We start from the raw sequence: 18,216 nt of genomic DNA on the forward strand, positions 1-18,216 counted from the left end.
ATTCTGAAAGAGATGGGACTACCAGACCACCTGACCTGCCTCTTGAGAAATTTGTATGCAAGTCAGGAAGCAACAGTTAGAACTGGACATGGAACAACAGACTGGTTCCAAATAGGAAAAGGAGTACGTCAAGGCTGTATATTGCCACCCTGCTTATTTAACTTATATGCAGAGTACATCATGAGAAACACTGGGCTGGAGGAAGCACAAGCTGGAATCAAGATTGTAGGGAGAAATCTCAGTAACCTCAGATATGCAGATGACACCACCCTTATGGCAGAAAGTGAAGAGGAACTAAAAAGCCTCTTCATGAAAGTGAAAGTGGAGAGTGAAAAAGTTGGCTTAAAGCTCAACATTCAGAAAACTAAGATCATGGCATCCGGTCCCATCACTTCATGGGAAATAGATGGGGAAACAGTGTCAGACTTTATTTTTGGGGGCTCCAAGATCACTGCAGATGGTGACTGCAACCATGAAATTAAAAGACACTTACTCCTTGGAAGGAAGTTATGACCAACCTAGATAGCATATTCAAACGCAGAGACATTACTTTGCCAACAAAGGTTCGTCTAGTCAAGGCTATGGTTTTTCCTGTGGTCATGTATGGATGTGAGAGTTGGACTGTGAAGAAAGCTGAGTGCCAAAGAATTGATGCTTTTGAACTGTGGTGTTGGAGAAGACTCTTGAGAGTCCCTTGGACTTCAAGGAGATCCAACCAGTCCATTCTGAAGGAGATCAGCCCTGGGATTTCTTTGGAAGGGATGATGCTAAAGCTGAAACTCCAGTACTTTGGCCACTTCATGCGAAGAGTTGACTCACTGGAAAAGACTCTGATGCTGGGAGGGATTGGGAGCAGGAGAAGGGGACAACAGAGGATGAGATGGCTGGATGGCATCACTGACTTGATGGACATGAGTCTGGGTGAACTCCGGGAGTTGGTGATGGACAGGGAGGCCTGACATGCTGCGATTCATGGGGTCACAAAGAGTTGGACACGACTGAGTGACTGAACTGAACTGAACACCAATAAGAGGAAGGTTACATGCGACTGTTAAAAATGACCGTAAAACTCTCTGACATCCCTGCTACTGAGAATTGGGGTTCTATGCCCCTCCCCTCAAAAGAGCTTTGGCCAATGGAGTATGGTAGAAGTGACACAATGTGACTTCTCAGCTGAGGTCATGAAAGGCCACACAGATCCTGCCTTGTGTGTAGAATGTGCTCAGACCTGTGGTATCCAGTTATTTGAAGACAACCAGGCCACACTGGGGTGGAGGGCACTGGGCAGCATGCTAGCCCAAGTCCAGGTGTACGATTCCAGCTGCCCAGTCTGCCCCAGCAGAGGTCCCAGACCTCACGAAGCAGAGAAAAGCCAGCCCCACTACGCCTGTCTGAAGTCCTGACCCACAGAGCCCGTGCACATGGTCAAATGGTGGTTGTGTTAAATCACTAAGTCTGGGGTTGTTTTTGACATGGCAGAAGTCACCAAAACATCAGACAGGAAACAGCTTCTACTCTTCTCCTCCATGACCACCCACGTATCTGCAGCAAATACGAATGCATTCTGGTTGCCCGGCGCCCTGTGACCATCACACGTGCGGTAACCTGGTTTCTGCACAGCCACCTCCGAGGGCACCTTCAGAAGGGCATGTAGGCCCCCTGGGATCCCATGCCATGCAGTCCAGGATAGATGTCCTAGTCAGGGTCCCATGCCTCCCTGAGAGCTTGAGCCCTCCAAATGCAGGAAGTCAGGAAGGTAAGCATCTAATCTCTGTAACCTCTACTAAAATTTTGAAAGTTCCCAGGCTCCCCCATACTGGTCAGGTCTCTACCTGCTGCAGGTTATGGAAACCCACCTCCAACTGTCCTTAGAGCAAAACATTATCCCTGTAGGACTTGGGTAACAGCTCTCTCCAGGAGTATCATCAGCCTTCTCTGCAAATCCAAGCCAGGCTCTCCCCACAAGACAAACACAGCATCTGCTTGCAACATGAAGCACATCCCACCAACCTAGCAAACAACACCCCCTCTAACTTGAAAGAGGACTTCTTCTCCCTTTACAATGAAGAATGATGCAAAGAGCCGACTCATTGGAAAAGACCCTGATTCTGGGAAAGATTTGAGGGCAAGAGAAGGGGCCGAGAAAGGATGAGATGGTTGGATGGCATCACCAGCTCAATGGACATGAGTTTGAGTAAACTCTGGAAGATAGTGGAGGACAGGAAAGCCTGGCATGCTGCAGAGCACGAGGTCGCAAAGAGTCGGACACAACTTGGCAACTGAACAACAACAACGATGAAGGAACCAAGCCAATTGCTTACTTAGGTCCTCTGCTCTCCCCTGAGCCATTGTCATGGGGTCAGCCCACCCAGGATGGGGGGGTTGGGTTGCCCCCAGAAAGATGTTTTCCATTCAAGGAGGTGGCTTTTCTATCAGCTCCAGTTTCCAAAAGTGTCAGGCACACACTGGAGAACCACTGTTTGGGCTTGAATCATGGCAGACCTTGGGCAGGAGACTTTTCTGTGTCTCAATTTCCTCATGTGCAAAATGGGACTAAAAATAATGTGTTGTATCCAATTTATTCACATAAAGTGCTCAGAACAGCATCTAGGACACAGATGCTGTAGAGGTGTGAGCAGCTATTACGCCAGCCAGCTCTGGCATCTCCTTCTCTGAGAGGGAACAGGAGGAAGAGGACAGAAGGGAGGAAAGAAAGGCTCTGGGCTTCCAAAAAGGTACACTGTCCTGGCTTCCCACACCCCACCCACTGCCTAGGTCACCAAGGTCCACCCGAGTTCCCTCATGACCTTAGACACAGGGGCTCAGACAGAGGTGCATGTGAACAGAAGTCTTGCAGAGTCCCAGCCCAGTCTCTTGTCTTCGCTTGCCTGGACACTGGGAAAGCACCCCCTCCCATAGCTCAGAAGGGGGCCGGAGTGTAGGGGAATTCCAACCATGGTTTCCACACTGCAGGTCATGACTCATTATGGGGTGAGGTATGTGTGTGTGTGTGTGTTTAATGAAATAAATATGGTGGGATAAAAAAATGCAAGGATTTCGTAGTGGCTCATTAAAATGTGTGTGTGTTCACATGCACACATGCACTGTGTAAGACGGATTTCTCACTGTGGGTTAGAATCCAGTTTTCAAAGTGCTGAGTTAGCAACGTAGAATGTTTTAAGGAGCTTAAGGACTGAACATGCCCCCAGCATAGCCAGAGGGAGCCCCCAGTAGGGGGTTCTGCTCAAGGATTCTGCTGAATGAATGAATGAACAGAAAGAAAGGAGACTTCCTATTGGCCCCTGCTTCAGGGCCCTCTGGGAACCACAGGAAAGGCTGTAGCTGGAAACACAGGACACAAGCACCAATAGTGAAGGAGCCGTAATCCAAGAGAAGCCAGCTCGGTCTGGGTAGAGATACTTTCTATCCACAGCCACAGAAATACTTAGCAGAGGCCACAAGGTTTTGTTTTTGCTTTTAAAAAACCTGTTTATGTGTTTAAAAGAAATAAATGCAAGCCATTCAGCACTCTGTAAAATGCAGAACCAAGTTAAATGGAATGCTGATGGCATGTGTTGAAGCGGCCACGGACTGCCAGCACTTTCTCGCTGCCCTGGGCGAACATGGCACCAGGCTGGAGTTGGCCGTGTTAATTTCTCAGTCGTGTCTGACTCTTTGTGACCCCACGGACTGTAGCCCTCCAGGCTCCTCCATCCATGGAATTCTCCAGGCAAGAATACTGGAGTGGGTTGCTATTCCCTTCTCCAGGGGATCTTCCCGACCTATGAACCCAAGTCTCTACATTGCAGGCAGATTCTTTACCATCTGAGCCACCACGGAAGCTGTCCTCCATGGCCATTTAGCTGCATCTCAAAATTTAAGTATGAATGCCCTTTGACCCAGCATCAGCACTTCCAGGGTTTTATCTCGTATCAACTGGTACCTTAAAAATCTACATAACTGCACAGACACACGTACAGGAATCTATGTTGCAGCACTGTTTGCAACAGTGAGAAGTTGGAAACAGCCATTGATGGAGGAGCTCCACAGGTGATGATGGTATATCCACAAAATGAAGATGCTACGATGGGGCACTTCAGAGTGAGGAAACTCTGTCAGGTAAGAAAGCGTGTATCATGGCTAGATGAAAAAAGCAAGTGGTATAGAGCATGTAAAGCATGTCCTGAGTTTTAAAACATTTCCATGTGAAGAAATGCACTCCCACACCTGCAGCAACCGTGGTATCTGATGGCTGGATGTGGTGGGACTACAGGAAGAGCGTGTACTTAACTCATTTTTGTACTGTTGGAAATTTTACAACTAGCATGGGTTTTGAAATCAGGGGGAAAAATTAAATAATGAACAAGGATCATAAAGCTTTATTTAATAAATATAATCCAAAACTTCAAAATATTTTTATTCCATATGTAGCCAATTAGGAAAAGAAAAAAAAAAGTTATAAGGAAATGTTTGAAGGGTTTACGTGGAAGGGTGTCAGGAGAAAAGGAGGAGGATGGGAAGATTCAAGTGATAAAGGTTAAGTGGAGACCAGAGGGTGCTCAGGACCTCACAATTCTCAAAGCGCCGCCTTCACGGGCCATGTCTCACAGGGCCCTGGGGGCTTCCGATCCTCCTTGGCCTTGATGCGAGATGCTAAACTGACATTTGTGGAATGAATCAGGACTCCAGAAATTTGGAAATCCTCTCAAAACCAGGGAGGTGGTCTACCTTTTCTTTTCTATAACCATCAGGATTGCCTTATTTCCCCCCTAAAATCAAGTATCTGGCTGGACAACTGTACGCTCTATCAGGGAATAACTTTTCTGAAGAGCCTTTAAGCTCCTCAGGGCCATCCAGTTTACACTAGGTCTTAATGTCCATCTGCTACTGAAATACTGGGTTCTGTTCTGATGCTTCCAAACCACATTTGAAAAGAGAATTGACTTCATAGTTCATACTTTTCAATTCCCTGGGGAAAGGATGGGAGGGTCAGGTCTGGTTGCAGGGACACCGTGTGGTGAGAAGTCAACGAATCAGTTCAAAGGAAGGTGTCTGAGGTGCAGGGAGGTGAGCCCTGGCCTGGCACAGAGCAAGCGAGCCTGGATAAACCTGTGTGGTGCTGGGGCCTCAGGAGAGAGGTCTGGACCACCAGGAATGGGGCCTGGCCAAAAAACACTGAACGAGGCTATATCCCAACACAGGTGTGCGTATTACAAGGAGTAGGTGGCAGTGTGGAGGCCCGCTGGGGACTCCTGAAAAGGCCTGGTGGACACGGGCAGCAGGGGTTGAAGCTCTCTTGGGCTGACTCCGCACAGGCCAATTCTAGATTCTGAAAAGAGACACTCCTAAGATCATCTGCAGAAACAAGACGGGCCTGAAGCCCTGCAGTGCCTCCCTGAGGGGCCAGAGAAGGGGCAACAACACGGAGTCCAGGCACAAGGCTCGTTTGTCCACTCTTTATTAAAGCTAGGTCCTTCCTCCTGCCAACAGCTGCGGGGCGGGGCTGCAGGTCTGTGCTCAAGGGCTGGGCCATGCAGAATGGGCATGGACCGGACCCCGGCCAAGCAGGGCTGGCCCACCTTGCCCTGGGCCCTTCCTGAGGTGCCTTCCCACAGCGGGAGAGAGAGGCCAGGGACAGAGGGCACCAGCCAACACTGCCGGCGCCTCCCTGGGAACCCCTGTCCTCCTCACCACCCACCCCACCCACTCCACCCCCATCAGCCAGGCTAATAATTCTCACCACCACCATCTGGCAGTCCAGGCCCTCCTCCCACCCACCGACTACGGTGACTACGCTGCCTCCTACCGCCCAGCCTCTAGCAGCCTGGCTGCCGGCTCTCAGACCCCACGGCCACATCTACACTAACACAAAAGGAACTAGGTCTAGAAGGGAATAAGGTTGCTTCAAAATTTCGGTTTTCTGGCCCCACTCACATTGGCCAAAAAAACATCAAGGGGGGGTGGGGCAGGTGTCTTGCAGGTGACCTGGTGGCTTCAAACGGCCGGCCTGGAAGGTGGGTGCTGGCCGCGGGCCTTGCATAGTTGGATACTTGGTCAGTCACTGAGCCACGGGCTCAGGTGGGAACCCCCCAAGGTGGACGGCTTACCACCCACGCTGTGAAATGGGAATCAAAACGGAAACACTGCTGGCTTCTAGTGTAGAAGGACAACAAAGGCAGAGTAAAAGGAGCCTGGGGGTGGGGGGGGGTGGGCGGTCATAGCCCTAAGTGACCTTGCTACCGACCTCTGTCACTTTACACTGGGTTATTGGATCTAAGTGAGCCACGGGCTCAGAAGAGCAGGGCCCTGTATGTCCCCCCCCCCGTGCGAGCAGAGGAGCCGGGAAGCTGAAGGCAGCACTGTGGGGGAATCTCTGAGTGTGTGCCTCCAGCTGCCAGGGGTAAGGGCACCAAAGAATTCCAAGGGGGAGTTAAGACTAAACCCCACACCACCAGGCTGGATCTCCGCGCTCAAGTGGGATGAGCAGAGTGAGGACCCTGGAGAGTAAGGCTTCAAGGTCCCTGGGGACCCTGTGGACACCTGCTACCCCATCCTACCCCACACGGGGCCACGGCTTGGTTTCTGGCTTTTTTCTCCTCCTTCCAGATTCTTCAGGCCATACAAGCAGTGGAAATAAATATCCGCGGTCACAGAACAAAAGCTTTCCCAGTGCAACTCTGCTTCCCCCGCCCCGGATTAGGGAGGAACACCGTCCTCTGAAAACCCACGAGGTCTCCCCTCGCCACGCACAGTCCTTAACGCTTCCTGGACATACTCTGAAGAGCCAGGAGATCCCTGAAGTCTCCCGCTGAGGAATGGGAAGAAGTCGTCAGCCAAACCCCTCGACCACCCCACCCTCCCTTGACGCAAGGCCTTCCCCTCCCTCGCCGTTATGTTAAACCCCCGTTACTCACTCACATGCCACCTCTCCCCTGGACCACCCAAATCGAACCCGGGTAAAATAAATAACATCGCCGGCCGTCCCCACCGCGTGGCCTCACCGCATCGATCCAGGGATGTCGCAGTCTCCTGTCGGGGTGGCCGCCCCTGCCCCATCGGCTCCGCGCGCGGCTCGCCTCGCCCCCCGCGCCCCCCTCACGGCCATGCGAGCTCGGCGGCCGGTTCTCTAGGGCCGAGCAGGAGGGAAGCCTGAGGCCGGTGCACCGGTGCTGAGGGTAAGGCACCGCACCAGGGATGGGGCCCTCGGCATCCCCCGAGGCCAGAGGAGCAAAGGGCCTGCGGCCTAGCGGCCTGCGCCTCCGTCAGAGGCCCTCACAGGATGGTCTCCTCGTAGGCGCCTGAAGGCCCCGCGAAGGCGGCCGTCGGCTCGGAGCCAAAGCTCGTTCCACCCGCGAACTCCAGCAGGGTACTGCCGTGCTCCCCGGGCCCGGTCCCTGTGCCCGCGCTCGGCGGCCCCTTGGCGGGCGCCTCGGCCTTGGGCACGGGCGCCGCGGGCGCCTGGACCGGTGCGCCCGCCGTGCCGCGGTGCGTCTTCATGTGGGTGAGCAGGTGCGAGCTCTGTGAGAAGCGGCGGCCGCAGTTGGCGCAGGCGTAGGGCCGCTCACCCGTGTGCGTGCGCTGGTGCGTCACGAGCACCGAGCGCTGCGAGAAGCGCTTGCCGCACTCGGGGCACGGGAAGGGCCGCTCGCCCGTGTGGCCGCGCCGGTGCTTGGCCAGGTTGGAGCGCTGCGCGAAGCCGCGGCCGCAGTCGGTGCAGCGGAAGGGCTTCTCGCCCGTGTGCGTGCGCCGGTGCCGCTTGAAGTCCGAGCTGTGGCCGAAGCCCTTGCCGCAGTCGGGGCAGCGGTGCGGCTTCTCCTCGGCGTGCGCCCACTGGTGCCGCGTCAGCGCCGCGCTCTGCCCAAAGCGGCGGCCGCACTCGCCGCACGCGTAGGGCCGCTCTCCTGTGTGCGCGCGCCCGTGCGCCGTCAGGTGCGCGCGCCGGCTGAAGCCCGCGCCGCACACGCCGCAGACGAAGGGCTTCTCCCCCGTGTGGCCGCGCACGTGCGCCGCCAGGTGCGAGCCGCGAGCGAAGCGCGCACCGCACTCCGGGCACGGGAAGGGCCGCTCGCCGGTGTGCGTACGGCGGTGGCGCGCCAGGTGCGAACCGTACACGAAGCTCTTGCCACAATCGGCACAGCGGTGCGGCCGCTCGCCCGCGTGGTAGCGCTGGTGCTTGGCCAGAGCCGCGCGGCGCCCAAACGTCTTGCCGCAGTCGGAGCAGATCCACGGGCTCTCCTCCTCTGCTAGCGCGGCGGGTGCCGGCTCCGCCAGCAGTCCCCCGACTGCAGGCCCGAACGCACGCAGGCCGCTGGCGCCTCCAGGCCCGACCCCACCACCGAAAGGGTCGCAGGCCAGCCCGGCGCCCTCCACCAGGGAGAGCCGGCCCCCCAGGGGTCCGGGCAGGGGGCGCCCGTCGGCCGGCAGCCGCTCCCCGAAGTCCGGGAGGCCGAGGATTGGAAAGCCATCCGGGTGGAGCCAAGACTTGGGGTGCATGGGAAAGTGGAAGCCGAGCGGGTGTGAGGAAGGGCCTTCGCCCTCCCCCAGGCCGTTGCCCAGCCCCAGAAACCGCCTGTCCGGTTCGGGGTCGTCCTTGCTCCGTGGGGTGGGCGCCTCCACCGCCGCCTCTCGCACCTCGGCTTCTCCCTCAGTCTCTCCGTCCGCCTCATCGATCTCGGGCCCCTCCAGCCCCTCCGGCCCCACCTCGGCCTCCTCGGGCCCTGCCGCAGGCCTCGTCTCGCTGCAGGGCTCCCGCCGAGGGCCCTCGCTGCCGGGCTCCGCGCAGCCGCCACCCCGTCGATGGCGCTGGAAGTCAGCACGGAGGCGGAAGGCCTGGCCGCAGTCGGGGCAGCAGTGGGGCCGGTCAGCCGTGTGCACCGCCTGGTGCCGCGCGAGCGCCGAGCTCTGGCTGAAGCTGCGGCCACAGTGCGGGCAGGGGTAGGGCCGCTCCCCCGTGTGCGTGCGCTGGTGCGTGACCAGGTAGGAGCGGCGCCCAAAGCCCGCGCCGCAGAAGGCGCAGCGGTAAGGCCGCTCACCCGTGTGGATGCGACGGTGCGTGACCAGGTGCGACTTGTATACGAAGCGCTTGCCGCAGTCCGGGCATGGGAAGGGCTTCTCGCCGGTGTGCGTGCGCTGGTGGATGGCCAGGTGCGAGCGGTACACGAAGCCCTTGCCGCACTCGTCGCAGCCGAAGGGCTTGACCGCCGCGTGGTAGCGCTGGTGCTTTGCCAGCCGGGAGCGGTGTGGGAACACCTTGCCGCACACATCGCACGTCGTCTCCGGGCGCCCAGCTGGCGCGGCCACCGCGGCCGGGAATGCCCAGGGCGCCAGGAGGCTCGCACCCGGCTCCCGGTCAGGCAGAAAGGGCTTCGACTCAGACCCCGGGGCCAGGACCCCGAGCCCGCCGGGGTCCAGACCCCAGCCCTCCGGAGTCTGCGCAGAATCCGAGTCATCAGGGCCCCAGGTCCCAGGCACATCGCCCACTCCGTAGGCCGCCGACCACAGCCCCGGGGGCTCGTTCTCCTCCTCTGCCACCTCTGCCAGGAAGTCTTCATCGTCATCCTCCTCATGGTCCTCTATGTCGTCGGTCCAGAACCAGGCCCCTGAAGGCGACGAGAAGACCACAGGAGAGATGAGAAGACACCATGCCAGCAGCCCCTTACCGGCTCCTGCAAGGAGCTGTTTCTGTGGGACCCCAGGCTCCCGGAGCACTGGGCTGAATTCAGGATGCCTCCATCCCTACCCCAGGTAGGAGGAACTCTGCAGACAGGAGAGTTCTCTGTCCCTCCTAGGAAGGCTGGTGTTCCTTCCCTTCTCGAACTTGCCTCACATGGCCTCAACAAATCCCTTTTCCACACCTCCAGCTCCCTCCAGGGCTTGCCACCTCACTGAAGAACAGGGACACCTACAAAGTGGGTGACGTTGCCTGGGGGCTCCTGTGAGACCACAGGCCAGAAAAATAGATTGAGATGCCTGCTCTGTTTTTCCCAAAGCCCCCTGTCTCCTGGAGAACCCCACCTCCTGGCCTGCTTGGCCCAAGGCAGCCAAGACCCCAGTGCCAGTACGGCCGGGTCACGGAGGACTTGACTTTGTGAGCACCTAAGCTTTGCTCAGCGTCTCTCTGGCTCTCGGCCCCTCTCCCCCAGCCTCAGGCTCCCACCCCCAGAGCAGAACCAAGAAAGGCTGCCCTGAGCCAAGGACCTAAAGGGCCTGGAGGCCTCAGCTCTCTGCACTCACCCTAACTATGCTCCGGCTATTCTGCCGGCAGAGACGAGCCTCCCTGAAGCCTGTTTGTTTTTTTTTCCTGAGCCATTGTGCACTTGAGAAATGGTCCGAAACTAAGACTGGGTGAGCTACAAACATCTTCCCATCGTAGAAGGCCGAGGACCCGCCCCAGAACCCCGCAATCCCATCCCTCCTCCACCAGCAGTTTCCTGATCTCACCCTTCAGTGAGGAGTGCAGACACAGAATCGGTTTATAAATGGGGTGATATGCCTGCCGTCATGATACACCCAGGAGGGAACTGGTATTTACAGAGCAGGCGCTACGTCACACAAGGAACCTGGCCCGCAGCACCCCCGGTGCTCAGAGCACCTGTGTGCCACCTTCCTCGAGTGCACTCTGCCTGCGTCTGTCTACCACGGCCACGCACCACGCAGTCCACCTCAGAATTCCAGCACCTGGAAGGATCACTCCAGGTTGTGGTGGGGACAGGGCTCCCCGAGTTCCCAGATGCAAGCCTGTTTGGGATTCGAGTGAGGACCCATCAGGTCTACTGGTGAGGCTGGAGCTGGGGTGGAGGAGGTGCTCTGACAAAGGGCTTGGGGCTTTCTCCACTGCCTCTTCCAGGACCCACGGCGCGGAGTGGACAAGTGCACCCTGGGGAAGGGAGCCTGGTACCTCGTCTCCCTGACATGTCCATTCCTGAGGACTCTGACACCAGGTGAGGACTACCTCAGCCGGGGCCATGCTCCAAGCCTGACAACCTGCCCATACTTCCCCCCGAGACATGTGGAGAAGGGGGACACACCCAACCACATGTTCAGAGACCAGCCAATGAAGACCTGCAGTCCCTCTGTCCCCAGGTGGCATTTCAGAGCTGGATCCCTGAAACAGGGCACACCTCCCGCTAAGACCCTCTGAGAAATATCACCTACATCCCAGTCTCAGCCTGGAGGCAGCAGCAGCATTTCTTACCAGCCAGAGGCCTGCCCCCCAATCCTGAAGGCCAGGAGACATTCCCACAGGGACCCAGAGAACCTGGGGACCCAGGGCAGGAAAGCCGGCCCACAGCACAGTGGAACGTAAGGCCCGCGGCCTGAGCCCACTGTGGGCGAGTGACTGAATCACTACTTTAAAAGTTGATTTTCTCCACTGTCAAGTGAGACCAATCGTTCCTCCCCTGCTATTTCACAGAGCTGTTATGAGAATAAACAGTATACGAGGAAATACTCTGAAGAGTACACGTGTAGGCACAGCACTGTTATGTCTTCCTGTATTTAATTTAAAACATCTACACGCTGCTCCAGGTACGTGAGTGGCATGAGACGTCCGGAGCCCGCACGAGGCAAGCATCACCCAAGACTAAAGCAAACACACGCACTGTGCCCGGGCCTCCCCTGAACCTCCCGACCTCCTGGAACAGCTCACAGACCCCGCGGAGCACCGCCATGGAACCAACAGTCCAACAGCCTTGGGGCAGGAAACTACAGGTTTCCTTCAAACTCTTTATTCTCCACCCGACTACAAAATGAGGCCCAGAAAGTTGGTGGAACAGAGCCGGGTCCGGGCTCTCAGGAGAAATGCACCATCCTGAACACTGCCCTCTGGAACGCTGGCCCCCGGTCCCAGGCCTCCCAGCGAGAGGAAATGGCCGAACGGGTGGGGAAGCCACAAGAGCTGACCCTCAGGCACACAAAACCCACGAGAGGGCAGGGCAAGGAGAGAGCATTATTTTTAAAGACTTGTAACAGGAGCCTCAAAGTTTGCTACAGACTCCCCAGCCCTTGGGCCTCTGCAGACTGGAACCAAAAGGAGCCAACTCTCAAAGGCAGGGATAAGCCCCCAGCGCCGTGCAGTCCCCAAGGAGCCCCCCAACAGTGCAGACCAGCAGCACCAGGCCCCTCTCTGGGGCTGCAACAAAGGTGCAGTCTGAAGTCTGCCAGAAAACCTGCGAGACTCCGTGTCACGCTCACCTGTGTAGACGCCAGTGACGATGTCTCCCTCCTCGGGACGCGGGCTGTCTGGGACCCACGGCTCCTCTCCTTGCTCCAGCCGGAAGATCAGATCCGGCTTGGGGACTGGGTATCCTGGCCCAAAGAGAACAGGCGGCAGCTGCAGGGCTGTACTCGCACCCCGACCCGCATAGCCCTGCCTCCACCGCTCCTGTCCCATCCCTTCCAGAACCTGCCTCCCCACCTCCCCGCTGGAACTCCCACACCCCCAACTCCCCTGCCAAGCCCCCTCCACACACCACCCTCCGCAGGGGGCCCCACCCCTCTCCTCTGCCTCCAGACTCCTCACCCCTTGAGGCCTCTAAGGGGAGCACAGAGACCAGCGCTGGGCCAGCCACTCCCCAGGACATGGAACCTGGGCCACGGTGCTGCCGGGCCACAGTGAGCCCCCTGTGACACATCCTGGCTGGAAGCCAGGCTGGTCCCCAGGGCTTCCCTGGGAGGTGAGCTGGCACCAGCACCCCCTTCTCCAGGATCCTCGGGCTCCACAAACCACCCTCAGACCGCTAAGCCCCAGGCAGCTGTCAGGCTAGGATGCCTCCTGCGGACCGAGGGCTCTGCTCACCCAAGGACACCAGGATCCCATAGTTTTCCCGCATGACCTCCTTGTAGAGCTCCCGCTGGTCCGCGTCCAGCCTTTCCCACTCCTCCAGGGAGAAGTACACAGCCACGTCTTCAAAGGTCACCAGCCCCTGGGAAACAAAGCACCCTGGCCACTGCCCTTCCCTGACCTGGGTGAGAGGCAGGGGCGCACCCCCACGGAGACAGGATGGGAAATCACTTTGGCGGGAACTGGGCTCGCCGTGTAATGTGGGGCTCACGGGGACACAGCCCAGCACCCCATCACTGGCAAGCCTACAGATGCCCGGCGGAACTAGGGGCTCCCAGGCCTCACCCAGGCTGGTCTCATTCAGCAATCAGGACCTCAGACTCAGAGAGGGAGATCGCTCAGCTCAGGTGGGGCAGCACGGGGTCTCATGCTGAAGTCCCAGGACCACGACGCCCAGGACCCCTCAGCTATGCTGCATGGCCACCTCACCCCTCCCGCATCACTGTCTGCCTCAAGCCAGGGGTCACATCAGCGGTGTGAGAGCTCACGCCGGGGTGGACAACTGGCACCAGCAGAGTGTGGGCACTGGTGCCCAATCAGGACAGTGGCCTGGGAAGGGTCAGGCCCAGGACAGCAGAACCATAACCCCTGGGCTTCAGACTACTAATAGTACTACTACTAAGTCGCTTCAGTCGTGTCCGACTCTGTGCGACCCCATAGACGGCAGCCCACCAGGCTCCGCCATCCCTGGGACTCTCCAGGCAAGAACACTGGAGGGGGTTGCCATTTCCTTCTCCAATGCATGAAAGTGAAAAGTGAAAGTGAAGTCGCTCAGAGAGACGGCCAACTGCTTCCCGCGGCCCTGACCCCGCTCACAGCTGGGGCTGGCCTGGGACCCACAGAGCCGCTGCCCTGCCAGCAGGGGGTTTCCGCAACAGGAGGTGCGGATCCCGCCCCCTCCCCCTGCCCCGGAACCCCTGCCTGGTTAACTGAGCTCCAAACCAGGGGGCAGCTCACCTGAGACGCAGACGTCAGGGAGTCGACCTCGTCCTCGTCCTCCTCCTCTTCGTCCCCCTCCCCCTCCCGCTCCAGGTCCTCATCCCTCGGCGTGGCTGGAGCCCGGGAGGCCTGCAGGGCTGAGCAGAGAGACTCTTGAGAGCCTGGCTTTAGCCTCAGACGGACACGTGTCCATCCAGCCAGGATGGGCAGCTCCTGGCCACGCCCCCTTTTCAAGTGCGGCGGGCTGATCCCGCAGCCCCGGCTCTGCCCTGTCCAAGAGCTCTTCCCGGCTGCCCCCTAAAGCCCCCTGAAACTTCCACCCCAGGGGTCAGCTCCTTTCTCTTACCCTTTTCCTGAAGGCCCAGCGACTCGGTGTCCCTGCTGCCGCGGGGGCACTCCTGGGTTCCCGACGCTGGACTCTGCTCTTCTGCCAGCGCCGCCTCCACCGTGCCATCCACCTCCACATCTGCGTCCACCACCACCTCCACCAGCCGCTCCTCCAGCGCCTCCACCTGGTCCCCCTTTCCTTCCTCCTCTTCTTCCTCCTGGTCAGGACCACACTCTGATCCGTCCAGCCTCTCCAGCTGGGCGGCGGGCGAGTCTGGAGTCGTGCGAGGGGCTGCCATCGCCTCTGCCAGGAGCCTCAACTCCGCCTGAAACACAGACAGTGACGGTGACGCGTCGCCCCCACGCATCTGCTCCGGGGCCCTGCAGCCCTCCTGGGGAGGCGGGGTTGCTCTGCCCTGAGGTGCAGTAACAGGGCACCGGGCACCAGGACAGGAGAGCTTTCCTTTCCCCCTGAGCGCTTTCTCAGGGGGGACAACCTAGATTCTGTCCCCAGAAATGCTGCCAAAGAGCCCCTCACTGTGAGCCCCGTTACTCGGCCATGGCTCTTTCCTAGGAGCAGGACAGGCCTGCTGTGAACCACCGTGCTTTCTTGGAGTAAATTGGGGATTAATCCTGCATTTTTTTATCCACAAGGATGTGGAAGCATAAAGTCCAGGCAATGTGCCAGAGGGTGGTCCAGCCTGTGTTTAGCTGAAAGGGGTGCACGCAATCGCTTCTCGGCCTTTTGGCTAAGATTAAGTGAAACGGGTGCACACAGCCTGTGAGGAACAGCCCACCCGATGTATGAGTGGAGGAGATGCTCACTCAGCTCTGGACACACAAACCCGGCAGCAGGGAGTATGGGAGCCAAGGTCTGAGCGTGCGGGCCACAGCCCTGGGCGGGGAAGGTGAGACCACCCTGCTGGGAGCACCTGCTCTGCCAAGCCTGCAGGTCAGGCCCCTTTGGCATGTGGCACAGCCCTTGCCCCTCGTGCTGTCCAGGGCACCTGGAAAAAGCTCAGCAGGTCATGGAAATCTGGTTCATCGCTGGACCAGCAAAGGTGAAATAAAATGCCTGGTGACCCTGTTCACGTTTAGGGATCCGAGAACCCTAAGTGTTGAGTCATCAAATCTCCGGTGACTCACAGCACCTGAAACTCACGTGGATATCACTGTCGGCTCAGCCAGGCACTCGGGAGGGAGGGGGACACAGCCACACTGCCTGGGGCACAGAGCCTGGGGCTGTGGACCCAAGACGGACGGGATGCCGAGCCCTGGGGCCACTCCTCTCTCCCACCTGCGCATCCTTCACCAACCCCAGTGGAGCGCCGGGGACAAGACAGAAGCACAGGCTTTGAGTGCAAAGCGCAGAGGCTAAGGGCCATCAGCCAGCGTGGCTCATCAGTCTCTCAGACCTGAATGGGGTCACTTCCAAAGCGAGCCAGATCAGATCAGATCAGATCAGTCGCTCAGTCGTGTCCGATTCTTTGCGACCCCGTGAATCGCAGCACGCCAGGCCTCCCTGTCTAAAAGTGAGCCAAGCCTACTACAAACACAGCGACCCCAGGATCCTGGGCAGAGAGTGGGAACCCCAGAGGATCAGAGGACACCAGGGCCCACCCCGGCTCGGCCAGCTCTATCAGCACACGGCGTCCGCCGCAGAACCCCTAAACCAGGACGGGGCCCCCACAGAAAGGTGCCCCCCAGTCATGAGAACAGTCCAGACCACTGGGCACCTCCTAGGAGAAGTGCTCACTGATTAGCTCTTACCACAACTCATCACGTCTCTTTTAATAAGGCAGCGTGCGCTCATTTTTCCCAAGTGCTCTGAGCTGCCGCTTTAAAATTCACACTGTAATTGGGAGGGAACTCTGAGCATTCGCACAGCTCCTCCCAGAGACCAGGACCCAAGTCCAGGGGCACATGAGCACCCAGAAGCCACCTCTGTCCTGACTCTCACGCTGACCCCGTTCTAGGCCCCGTATCACTGGACCAGAGGTGCCGGTGGTTGGAACTACACCCAGGAGGGCCACCCTCCGCCCCAGCCACTCACAGAGCCCGTGTCCTCAGTCTCCGTGGCTCTCTGGCCATGTGAAGGTGCCTGAGCTGTAGAAACACATGTGCACGTGTCACCTTGGCCGCCTGCAGGAGGACAGAGCCCTACCCAGCACTCAGGGTGTCAGAAACGCTCAGCAGAGGTTTCCCAATCGCCACTCACCTCAGGCCCAGAGGGAGGCTCTTCTCATCCAGGCCTCTGGCTGCAAATTCAGGCTAAGCCCAGATGCCATGCCAAGCCCAGCAGAGCCCCTCCTGCCTAGCTCTCTCCCACAGCAGGCGCCCCCAGGCTGGGCCTGCACCTGAGGACTCGTGGCTTTGGAATAAAGTGACCCTGTGCTCGTTCCACCTCGAGACATTTGCACATGCCGCTCCTGTTCTCTGGCACTCTCCTTCCCTCTTCGCTGGGCCTTTGGAGGCAGCCCCCGTGGGCTCCTATGACATGCACAGTTCCCGGGACTCTGCGCTCTCAGCACCTACATTTTAATACACTTATTGAAGTATCTGCTATTGCTTGTCTCCCCAAGCACACAGTCGACTCCAGGCAGGCAGAAGCTCCCTCTGCTCCTCTCTCAAATCTCTTCCGTGCCAGACAGAGTGAGCACTCAGATATTTACCAAAGGAATGATTCTAAAGCCTGCGGTCAACGCAATGAACATAAGCTTTTTAAGACTCAGTATTCTGGCCCCACTATCACGTTCCGGAACCGACTAATTGCTGTTGAGGGTCCTTCACCCTGGAACCCGCTGGTGGTGCGTCTAAGGAGGTCAGGCCCTGAGGGCTCTTCTCCTAAGAGGTGCACCTGCTGGTGACCAGGGAAGGAAAGACCCGGCTGCCATGGAGACGGCAGTCACCCTGCGACGGCCCAGCCAGGCATCCCTCCATCCTGACCCAGTATCTGGAATAGAACGGTTCTGAAAAAGTAACTAAGAATCTTGGGTGCCAGGTTTCTTCTGCCTCCCCAGGCCAGGTATATGCTGCACACTCTCCTCTCTTCTCTTTCCAACCTGCCAGACCACCAGACACTCACCTCCTGGCATCCCGCTCAGGTAAGCCAGGTAAGCGACCTGATCAACATAACCCTGCAGGTCATCCCAGACCATTATTGCCTGGGAGGTGGGGCGGGGCTGCACCCTAGGGTACCATGCTGCAGAATTTAGAACAGGGTGGAGGGGGGCGGTGACAAGATGCCTGCCCCACAGACAGCAAGCGGCAAACTTGGGAAACTTTCAGCAACTCTCCACTGAGATCCCACATCCAGGGAACCTGCAGGGAGCAGCAGGAGGAATGGGTGGGCGCAGGGGCAGCTGGGGCCCTTCCTACCCTCTGGTGGCCTCACTGGCCCCACCCGTTATTCAAGGCCTTCCAGGCTTCCATCTTCTTCCTTGACTACCAGGATCCTCATTGCTTGTCCATGATTTGGGCCCCTCTACTCTCCTGGTGTGCCCCTGGTGCAGGTGTATCTGCGGGGCCATGCCCGCTGCCCAAAGGCAGCCCCTCACCTGGCAGCCAGCGCCCCAGACCTGCCGACACTTGTTGAACCAAACCCAGCACCAACGTCTCCCCACACAGGCATAGCAGGGCCTGACCCTGCATACCTCCCCTCTCCTCTGCCCACTGGGTCCTCCTCCAAACGCCAGCCCCTCTCCCATCTCTGCGACCACACAGGGCAGCCCAGACCCCATCTGACCCCAGGAAGGACCCCATTCGATCCCAGGAGTGAGCTCCGCAAGCTGCCTCCTGGGGGTACAAGACTCGGCCAAGCTGCCCACCGGAGCCTCCATTTGAAGAGGGAAGACCCAGACAAGGCCCCCAAGGTCACTAAGCAGGCTCGCGGGGGGCGCCTAGCCCAGCCATCTCTACCCCTTCAAGGGGCTGATCAGGCCCCCGCCTCCCGCGGAAGTAGGGGCCAGGCCGTGACAGCCCCTCCTGGATGGGTGTGTCCCGGGGGCGGCCGCGGCCCAACCCCCGCCCCTCCGGCCTAGACCGTGGAGGGCACCTCCCAAGAGTAGCGCGCGTGTGTCCTCTGCTGCCCGCCTACACCGCGCTGCCCA

The 18,216-nt window shown here is 58.5% G+C and overlaps 1 protein-coding gene across 1 annotated transcript in view; it reads right to left on the reverse strand.

Moving 5' to 3' along the window:
• Window positions 1–4,356: 4,356 nt before the first annotated feature.
• The window catches only part of ZNF316 (zinc finger protein 316), a 32,273-nt gene continuing 18,413 nt past the window's right edge, over window positions 4,357–18,216 (reverse strand). Inside the window, exons 12-18 of the mRNA XM_045164333.1 lie at window positions 17,193–17,309; window positions 16,161–16,213; window positions 14,127–14,433; window positions 13,799–13,917; window positions 12,797–12,923; window positions 12,193–12,306; window positions 4,357–9,599 (exon numbers count right to left, since the gene is read on the reverse strand). Of these exons, the coding sequence (XP_045020268.1) occupies window positions 7,273–9,599; window positions 12,193–12,306; window positions 12,797–12,923; window positions 13,799–13,917; window positions 14,127–14,433; window positions 16,161–16,213; window positions 17,193–17,309 (3,164 nt within the window). The 3' untranslated portion in view covers window positions 4,357–7,272. The remainder of the gene's footprint in view (window positions 9,600–12,192; window positions 12,307–12,796; window positions 12,924–13,798; window positions 13,918–14,126; window positions 14,434–16,160; window positions 16,214–17,192; window positions 17,310–18,216) is intronic.

The sequence above is a fragment of the Bubalus bubalis genome, chromosome 24 (genome assembly GCF_019923935.1).
Source record: "Bubalus bubalis isolate 160015118507 breed Murrah chromosome 24, NDDB_SH_1, whole genome shotgun sequence".
NCBI classification, from domain to species: Eukaryota; Metazoa; Chordata; class Mammalia; order Artiodactyla; family Bovidae; genus Bubalus; species Bubalus bubalis.